Source organism: Plecotus auritus (assembly GCF_963455305.1).
Source record: "Plecotus auritus genome assembly, chromosome: 2".
NCBI lineage: Eukaryota > Metazoa > Chordata > Mammalia > Chiroptera > Vespertilionidae > Plecotus > Plecotus auritus.
In genome coordinates this window covers 333702-343263 of record NC_137771.1, presented here as the reverse complement: position 1 = coordinate 343263, position 9562 = coordinate 333702, and the positions used below count along the sequence as shown (strand labels likewise).

General features: G+C 68.2%; 2 protein-coding genes across 2 annotated transcripts; both read right to left on the bottom strand.

Annotated features, from left to right (window-relative positions):
• Positions 1 to 562: 562 nt before the first annotated feature.
• Positions 563 to 3816, bottom strand: TAS1R3 (taste 1 receptor member 3; the record flags this gene model as incomplete). The annotated part of the gene is given in 8 exon segments (XM_080656041.1): positions 563 to 1542; positions 1758 to 1905; positions 1909 to 1938; positions 1940 to 2013; positions 2016 to 2229; positions 2362 to 3144; positions 3240 to 3540; positions 3632 to 3816. Coding segments are annotated over 8 exon segments (2715 nt in total).
• A 1802-nt stretch (positions 3817 to 5618) lies between these two features.
• CPTP (ceramide-1-phosphate transfer protein) lies at positions 5619 to 9447 on the bottom strand. The gene is made up of 3 exons (XM_080654791.1): positions 9399 to 9447; positions 7221 to 7385; positions 5619 to 7118 (listed from the first exon to the last, which is right to left on the bottom strand). The coding sequence occupies exons 2-3, from the start codon at positions 7340 to 7342 to the stop codon at positions 6596 to 6598; spliced, it is 645 nt and encodes a 214-aa protein (XP_080510917.1). The 5' UTR covers positions 7343 to 7385; positions 9399 to 9447; the 3' UTR covers positions 5619 to 6595.
• Positions 9448 to 9562: the final 115 nt, after the last annotated feature.

The window sequence follows — 9562 nt, the reverse complement described above, 5'->3', positions numbered from 1 at the left end:
GGTCCTGGAGGGACGTCTTCTGTCCGCGGTGCTGGCTCCTGGCTCCAGGGGTCCTGGCGGCGGGCGCTGGCCTTGGTCCTGAACCCCCCACCCAGCCAGGCTCTGTCCGCGGTGCTGGCGGTGGGCTGACCCCACTCTACCCGCTCTGGCCAGGACAGGGAGAGAGAAGGAAGCTGGTGCCCCTCCCCAAGTGGGCCTCTGTCCTGTACTGGGGCCCATGGTCAGGGCGGCTGAAGCCCACTCACCCACCTCCCACCCCAGTGGTGATTGGAGGGGTGCTGGGTGGGGGACCTAGGCTAGGCCCAGCCAGGTGAGTGATGCCCAGATTGACCTGCAGGTGACCCAGCTGTGGCTTCCCTGAGCCCTCAGTGTGGGTGTGGCCTGAGGAGCCCTCTATTGGCCTCTTCCCAGTGGGGGCCCTGGGCAGGCCAGCCTGACTGGTGCCCAAGTGGTGAGATCGCACAGGGCCAAGCACAGGCCCAGGGGGCGCTGGGTCACGGGCAGCAGTCAGCCTGGGGTCAGGACCTAGAGGTGGGCCTGCAGGTTGCTCCGCAGGAAGGAACTAGGTCTGGGCACACTGGAGTGAGGCTGCTGGGTCATGGGCTCCAGCCCTGCTGCCACCTGGCCCGCTGGCACTGCCAGGACCCCCTCCCTGGAAGAACTCGGGGGGGTTGCCCGCTGCCTGCTGCAGCAGCAGGTAGCACTTGGGCAGGTGGAAGGTGGCCAGGATGCCCAGGACACAGAGGAGGCTGGTGCCCATCTGCACGGCGGGCTGGTAGGCCACGTGCACACTGGCAAAGAGGGGCACAAAGGAGACCCAGGTGATGAAGTAGGCCAGCATGGCGAAGGTGAGGCTGCGGGCGCCGTCGTAGTGGCCGGGCCGGCGGTGCACCAGGAAGGTGCCTAGGAAGCAGAGCGAGGCCAGCACGGCGTTGGCGGCGTGCACCAGGCCAAAGCCCACCCAGGAGCGCACGCGGCAGTGCACCAGCGCCTCCGTGGGTAGCACCTGCCAGTCCGTCACCACCTCCGGCGGGAAGGCCACCAGGTACCAGGTGCACAGCGCCGCCTCCGCCAGCACGGCCAGCAGCACCACCAGCCAGGCCCGTGACCCCCGCAGGTGCCCGCGCAGCTGGTCTGCCCAGCTGGGCGGCAGCTCCGCCTCCACAAAGACCTCGGCCGCCCGCAGGAAGAGGGTGCTCAGGCAGCCCGTGAGCGGGAGGTGCAGCAGCGGCTGCTGGGCCAGGCAGCTGGCGGGGCTGGGCCGGCCGGGCAGCAGGAGGACGCTGAGGCAGACCAGGCCCAGGCAGGCCAGGCCAAAGCAGGCCCGCCGCCCGCCCGAGGCCTGCACCAGGGGGCTGTCCCGGTGCCGGACGAACAGCCCCAGGGCCGCCAGCACCAGGCCCAGCGTCAGGACCAGCAGCGCGAGCAGCAGCAGCACGGCCGGCTCCCCCCAGGCCAGGCACCTGGGCCTGCGGGGGAAGCAGCGCAGGCTTCTGTCGGGGGACCACTGGTCCTGGCCGCACGGGGTGCAGAAGAGGTCGTCTGTGGGCCGGGAGGAGAGAGAGGGCACTGGGGCACAGCTCCCTTGGGCTCCCCTGGGCTTGCCTCTGCCTCGGGCTCCGGCCTGGGTGTCAGCCTCTGAGCCAGGACACGCCAGGACCCTCTCGGCCATGTGTTCCTCACCCTGCGGGACCCTCCCCACGCCTGCCTCGGCTACACAGACCAGCAGGGAGGGGGCTGGCCGGGAGGGGGCTGACCTGGGCTGTGCCGGTAGCTGCCTGCCTTGCAGTCCACGCAGTCGTAGCAGCAGGAGTGGAACCCCTTCACCCGGCGCACCTGGCCCTCCTGGCACTTCCTCGAGCACTGGGACACAGGCCTCTGGAGCAGGGTCCTCGGACTCAGGCTTCACTGGGCTGGGTGCACCCCCAGGGCTGGGGACAGCTCCCCCCTCGCCCGCCGCCCCTCCCGGGTGGGGCAGGCCTTGCTGCAGAGCAGCTGTGCGGTGGGGGCAGGCCGGGCACTCACCACGTTCCCTGGCGTGTGCCAGCGCATCTGGGGCAGCTGCAGCTGCAGGCGGCCGTCAAAGCTGCCCACGGTGCGCAGCTCGGGCACCGGGTCCCGCCACACCCAGAGCTTCAGGTCGTAGCTCATGTCCACGTTCCCGCTGGTGTCGAACCGCAGCGGCAGGCCACGCACCCGGAAGCTCATGTTGTACATGTTCTCCAGGAGCTAGCAGGGGTGTGGGGCAGTGGGTGGGGAATGGGTGGTGGGGGGTGCCAGCTGCCAGCACCCAGGCCTCCCCCCTCCGCCGCCCCCTCTCCTTGGGCACAAGCGAGGCCGGTCCAGCTCCCAGGTCCTCACCTGCCAGGGCCTCACAGGTGCCCGTGGGGGGCAGCCCGAGGCATTGCAGAGTAGCATGTTGTGCAGGGCCTGGGCCACGCTGTACACGGCCGCGTAGGCCGAGAAGGCCTGGTGGTGCAGGAGGCTGGCAGACACATCCTCCGGCGAGATGTGGTCGCACTGCGGGCAGCGCAGCCCCGCCATGTGCCCCTCCAGGTCTGGCTGCTCGGCGTCCAGCAGGGCGCAGAAGGCAGGGTCGGCGGCCAGGGCCAGGCGGGCATGCACATAGGACGGGAAGTCGGGCATCGGGGCGGCCCGCTGCAGGAAGCCCAGCACTGTGCCCACCCGGGCCAGGCTGGGCAGGGACAAGACCTGGGCCGAGGTCAACCAGGCCTCGCTGGCCACCCACACCTTGGGTGCAAGCCCGCAGCGGATGCTGAAGCTGAAGAGGGTGTGGGCGGCCCGGGCAGAGGAGAACAGCACCACCACCTGCACCCGGCTCTGGTTCACCTGGCGCAGCAGCCCCTGCACGGCGCCCAGCTGCGGGCCATGGGCGCCCGCCGCCGGCACCAGGCCCTCATGGGCGATGCAGATGCCCCGGGCGTTGGCCAGGCTGGAGAAGAGGCTCAGGCCCTGCCGGCCATACTCGTCATCGCTGCCCATGGCGGCCACCCAGTTCCACCGGAGCGCGTGCAGCAGCTCCACCACGGCGGTCACCTGGGCACGGTCGCTGGGCACCGTGCGGAAGAAGGAGGGGAAGGCCTCCCGGTCGCTCAGCCGGTCCGTGCTGGCCCCGTAGCTGACCTGCAGCGGCCAGGAGGGGAGGTGTGTCCCGATGGGGGCTGCCTGGGGCCGGCCGGCGGGGGCGGGTGGCATGGGGGAGACAAGACGGGGCGCACCTGGGGCATGAGGAAGAAGCCAAAGAGCTTGCCGGTGACGAGGGCGAGCTCGGTGGAGTGGGGTCCGATGACGGCCAGCACGCGGGGCTGGTACCGCGAGTAGTCACAGTAGGCGGCGATGTCGCAGCTGCCCGCCTTGGCCATGAACACCAGGCTGGGCTTCATGGCCACCACGGGCTCCGAGCACGTGTCGAAGATGTCATGGCCCAGGCGCAGGCCGGGCAGCAGGGCGGACCCCCGGTTGATCTCCTCCACGGCCATCTTCATGGCCAGTGCCCAGAGCAGGCCGAGCGACGAGAACCTGGGGCCACACAGGGTTGCAGGGGACGACACCTCATCCCTCCTGGGGAGCACCCCGCCTGCCCTGCCCCCCCCCCTCCGCTGCTCCCTACCTGGTGCACACGGTGGTGTTGGGCTGGGTCCTGGGGCCGAGACCCGTGTCCTCGGCTGCGCCCAGGGGGAAGAGCCCACCCAGCACGTAGTCCCCCCGCATCCTGAGCTGCTGGGACAGACACAGCGGGGCCCCTGCTCCGAGGCCCAGCAGAGCCGAGAGGCCCAGGAGAGCCAGGCGGGACATGGTGGCGGTGGCTTCTGATGGGGATGGCCAGCGGGTGGGCCCAGATAGGGTGAGCCAGGCTGGGAGGGGTGGAGGATTTGTTTAGCAAAACCCTCCTCACCCGCCAAGCCCTGGGGCCCCTGGAGACGTCAACCCTTCCTGAGCCCGAGGTTGCTCACAGCAGGGTCTGCTGGTTGTCCTAACGTGACCAGGCCCTCTGGCCGACAGTGACCTGGGCAGGCAGGCTCTGAACAGCTACTGCCCGTGACCTTGTTACCTGCTGGTGCCCGAGCCCCTCTCACCCACCCACTCGGGGAGGGGAGGAGGGACACCTAGGATGTCTCTGCAGAGGGTCCTGGGCTCTCCAGCTGCCCTGCCCCGGGAGTCAGCACAGAACACTGGTCTCTCCCACCCTGGAGGGGCCATCCGCAGTCAGGAGGGGCTCCGTCTGCATCCCACAGGCAGCCTGAGGGGGGCCGGGGTGTCCCGCCCGCCCACCTGTGGCTGGGGTGGGGGTGGTCCTGGGGTGGGGCCATACCTCTCAGCCTGCCTGGGAACTGGGCACCGTGTGACCTGGAAGCGTTGGGAGCCCTGTGTCTGGCGGTGCCCCCGCCCGGGTCTGGGCACCAGACAGAGCAGAGCGGGTGCCTCCCTCTGGGGACAGGGCTCTCAGCTGGGCCCCAGGGGTTGCATGCAAAGGAGGGAGAAAAGCTGTAACCAAATCGGCCACAGCGGCTGGGGCGGCACCAGGTGTGCAGAGGGCAGCGCCGTCTCCCCCGCACCCAGGTGCTGGGGCGGAGGTGCAAGAGGAGCCGGGGGAGGGGCTCAGGGCGTCTCAGCCCTGGCTGGGCCTGGTGGACGTTTCAGGAAGTGTGTCCACTGGCCTGTGGGAGGGCCCACACTGCTCGGCACACTCAGGACACGCACATGACACCCACAGGTGCTCACACACACAGTGCACCGGACCTGCACACCCATGCTACACACACACAGAGCACTGGACCTGCACACCCATGCTACACACACACAGAGCACTGGACCTGCACACCCATGCTACACACACACAGAGCACTGGACCTGCACACCCATGCTACACACACACACAGTGCACCGGACCTGCACACCCATGCTACACACACACAGAGCACTGGACCTGCACACCCATGCTACACACACACACAGCACTGGACCTGCACACCCATGCTACACACGCACACAGAGCACTGGACCTGCACACCCATGCTACACACACACACAGTGCACTGGACCTGCACACCCATGCTACACACACACACAGTGCACTGGACCTGCACACCCATGCTACACACACGCAATGGATTCCCACACCTCCATGATACAGACCACTGCACCTGCATTCTACACACTGCAATACATGCATGCAGTGCACCTGCACACACGCACACGCGCGCAGCCTGCACTCTCTGACCCATGTGGCCCCCAGGCCGTTCTCCCAGCAAGTCCTGCATTGTCATTGGCCTGTGCTGGCACCACCTGGGGCTCGGCTCTGCCTGCTGTGGGTGCAGCGGCAGAGCCGGCACTGCATTGGGGCCCGGATATTGGGGTGCAGTGATCAAGGGGACCCTCCGACACTGTGTGGCAGAGCAGCCCCACCCCCCTGGGCCGGCCCAGCTCAGCCCCTCAGGTGCTCCGTCTGTCTTCTCACCAATGAAATGTTAGTTCCATGACCCTGGTAGAGGTCAGACCATGGTGGGGGGCTGACTCCCTGTGGCTGCCTTGCCCTTCAGTCCTGGCTGTGGGCTCAGCCACCCCCCTGCCTCCCTGGCAAGCAGACGCGGGGCTCACGCCGCACCCCCACCCTGGAGTGCAGGATGTGCTTCTGTAACTGTCATTTATTCACGTTGGGAAAGTCATCACCCGTATTGCAGTGTTCAAGGGTCCCCGCAAGCTCACACGCGTGCTCACACGCGTGTGCGGGCGCTGCACGGCACCGCTGTGGCACCAGGGTCCTGAGGTTACAGTGAAGAGCCAGTGGGCAGGCCAGGCTGGGTGTGCCCGTCTGCCAGCCGTCAGGCAAAGAGGTCCAGGCCCCGCTGTCGTGCACCCTGGGTCTCTGGGCTCCAGGGGACGGGCAGCACGGGGCAGGGAGAGGGGATGCAGCATTGGGTGCCGGGGAGGCCAGCTGGCCCAGCAGGCAGGGGCTCCCGGGGGCTCCGGGCTGAGCTGTGCAGACTCACAAGCAGCTGCCTGGGGGAGCAGTGTGGCCGCAGGAGGCGGCTGCCGTGCAGGGCTGGAGGCAGGGCAGGCCTGTGCTCCCCCTGGCTACGGAGATGGGGGCAGGGGACGAGACGCAGGGCTAATGCTGCCCAGGCTCCCTCCCTGCCCCAGGGACAGCCCGCCTGGTACAGAGGGGCCCCAGGCAGCCCGCCTGCCACAGACGCCAGGACCCAAAGGGCCCGAGAGGCACACGCTGGCTGGATCGTCGGTGGGTGAGGAGCCTGCTCTCCACGGACCTGGGACCCCCGCTGCGCAGATTGGACTCTCAGGTGAGGGCAGCCTCTTGGGCTTTTGCGTGGACTCTGATCCTGCCCCCCCTTCCCTGCCTTCTGCCCTTCACCCACCCACCTGGCCGGCCGGCGCCTGCCTTCTCTGTCCGCAGCCCAAGTGGGCCGTGCCAGGCCCATGGCTCCCCACAAGCTCAGCGGGCAGGGGAACGGTGGCGTTTCTGCTCCCGGCACCCCCAGAAAGCTTCGCAGTGGGACTGAGGGGCCCTGGCTGCCCCAGCCCGACTCCCGGGGAAGGGGAGCCGGGCCGCTGGCCCCTAGGGCAGGTCCAGCAGGGCGTGCTCGGCGTAGAGCTTCTGGGAGATGTCGTACACGTGCTCGATGAAAGGCAGGGCCTCGCCCAGCATCGCCACGGCCTGCTCGGTGGACCCCACGTTCATGGCCTCCAGGAAGACCTTGCGCGTGGGCAGCGTGCAGAAGGCCACGGTGACGGCCCGGCGGATGATCCAGGGGTGGTAGGCGGCCAGCGAGGCGTTGTAGGAGTCGGTGCAGAGCACGGCGGTGCGCGCGTCCTCGGGGCTGGTGCGCAGGCCCTCCAGGAAGAGCTGCAGCCAGCGCAGCGCCCGGTGCAGCCGCAGCACCGTCCGGCAGCCCGAGTCCGGGTGGCGGGAGCGGCGCTCCAGGTCCACCATCTGGTTGCCCACCTCGTAGGCCACCATGGACTGCAGGCTGCTGTAGTGGTCCCGCTGGGGGCCGCTGCACAGACGCTCCATCACCTGCAGCTTCGTCACCACGTCCTTGGAGATGAAGGAGAAGATGGCGCCCAGGCTGTTCAGGAACCTGCGAGGGAGGGGAGGCAGAGGCTGGGCCCCCGGTGCAGCAGGGCTCCGCCCCCCAGGGGTGTGGCCAGGGAAGCCCCACCTGGCCCTGGCCCCCACGCACCTGACCAGCCCCCTCCAGCCGGCAAGGTAGTGCTCCAGCAGCACCTCTTCCTTCTCGTTGAGACACTGCTTGAAGCTGACCAGGACGACCTTCAGGTTGAAGTCCGACTCCACGTCGTCCATTGTGGCCGGGGCTGGGGTTGTCTCCCTGGGACTTGGCTCACTCCTTCGGGGGAGGGGCAGGAGCAGGAGGAGAGAAACAGCTGGGGTCCCACTGCTCCCCAAGAGCCCACCTCACTCTCTGACACCCACCTGACCCTGCCACGCCCCTTCCCGGAACAGGGGCCCACAGACCTCGGCACAGCCTCTCCCTGTCCCTCGGACACGCATCTCCCGCCGGGTTTTCCTGCTTATGCGGGTGTTGTGTGTCTCTCTCTCAGGAGAACGTCTGTGGTCGCTACTTGGAGAAATGCGTGCTGAGTCCCCACCCAGAGCCAGGCAGGCTCGGGTGTCCGTGACAGAGAAAAAACAGCCCAGCCTTGTCAGGGCAACATTTTAGTGGGGGCGGGTGAGGCAATAACAAAGACGGGAGCCAAAACCGGTTTGGCTCAGTGGATAGAGCGTCGGCCTGCGGACTGGAGGGTCCCGGGTTCGATTCAGGTCAAGGGCGTGTGCCTTGGTTGCGGGCACATCCTCAGTGGGAGGTGTGCAGGAGGCAGCTGGTCGATGTTTCTCTCTCATCGATGTTTCTAGCTCTCTATCCCTCTCCCTCTCTGTGAAATATCAATAAAATATATTAAAAAAAAAAAAACAAAGACGGGAAATTCTGACAGGGTAACGAGGGGAGGAGTAAAAAGACAGTGAAGTGAGGTGTGATGGCCGGGAGGGGGCTGGGCAGCCTGGCCCGTCCCCGCTCACAGCTGCCTCCATCCGGGAAGCCAGCACTGAGGCTGCAGGTCAGCGTGTGCTGGACAGCTAGACAGACACCGATCCTTTCCTGCTCTGGTTTCTGCTTGCGTTCATACAGTCGCTCCACAAACATCCAAGCACCCACACGTCGAGTGGGTGCCACTGAGCACCCTAGCACCTGCCTCTCCACGTGCCTAGGGCTGGCGCTGAAGTGTGGCTCTTATGGGCCCTGGGGACTCGGCGGGATCTCACCTCAAGTCCATGATAAGCCCTCATCCCATTGGGCCTGGGGGTTCCCCTGCCTTTGGTGCTGGGTGCCCTGCGGGGACCTGGCGAGGGAGGGAGGCCACCCAAACTGTGCAGCCAGGAACCGGACATCTGGGTGGCTGGGCAGGTTCTGCCTCCCACTCTGTGGGCAGGGCACTCACCATCCTAAGGCTGGGTCCTTCACCTCTGGGGAAAAAGGGTCAGCACGCCCTGCCCTGTCCACCGTCCAGGCTGATTGGACTCCGTGGGTGCTGAGGCCCTGCAGGCCCCAAGGGTTGGCCTGAATGCCTGGCATGGGGTGGAGCCCTCAGAGGTGAGCTCACTCCGTCTCAGGTGTGGGGGCAGCCAGGCCTCAGGAAGATGTCCCTCTGGAGACTTCTAGCACCCCATTCCCCAGGGCCTCCGTTCTCTGCCCACTGAGCAGATGGTCTCCAAGGCACTCAGGGCCACCTTCCTGGCCACCAGACATCCTGTGAGCCTGGCCTTCCTGCCCAGAGCCCAAGCCAGCAGCCCACAAGGGCGGCCAGGAGCCTTTCAGAGCCTGGAAACAGGAAGGGCAGTGCAGCCGAGCATGGCAGCCGGCCAGCTCTGGAAAGTGGTGCAGGACACGGCCAGGGCTCCCCCAGGGGCAGCCCTGGGCCCGAGGTCAGGGTTCAGCGGGAGGGCGACCCGAGCCCCCGAATCCTATGGCTGACAGCAGGCTTCGGTCTCCCAGGAGAAGGGAACACCCGCCCCTGCATCCAGGCCCAGAGGGTGGGAGCCAAGTCCGGTCCAGGAAGTCCCGCAAGTCTCGCCTGGGAAAGGGGCGCCGGGTGGCGCCGGGCTCGGGTGGGGTGGGGGCCGTTCCTGGGCATATCCTGCTCCCGCTGAGGCCCAGGGATGGGGCAGGGTCCCGGGGTGCGGGGTCCCGGGTCCGGGCTGGCGGGGAGCCGGGTCCTTGGCTGCCCTCTCCCGCGCCCGGGATCCCGCGCTCGCCTTGCAGCGATGCCCAGCCCGACTGGCTCGGTTCCCAGCGCCCACCCGCGCCCACCCGCGCCCACCCGCGCCCGCCGCCCGCGCTCACCTGCGATGCCTAGGCTGCCGCCGCCGCCGTCGCCGCCGCCGCCGTCGCCGCCGCCGCCGCCGCCGCCGCCGCCGCCGCCGCCGCCGCCGCCGCCGCCGCCGCCGCCGCCGCCGCCGCCGCCGCCGCCGCCGCCGCCGCCGCCGCCACTGGACACGCCCCCCCGC

Bases quoted from the DNA above. Each gene is read 5' to 3' on its own strand.
- CPTP (XM_080654791.1), bottom strand. From the start codon at position 7,342: ATGGACGACGTGGAGTCGGACTTCAACCTGAAGGTCGTCCTGGTCAGC. The intron at 7,119-7,220 runs GTGCGTGGGGGC...CCTCCCTCGCAG, and splicing joins GGCTGGAGGGGGCTGGTCAG to GTTCCTGAACAGCCTGGGCG.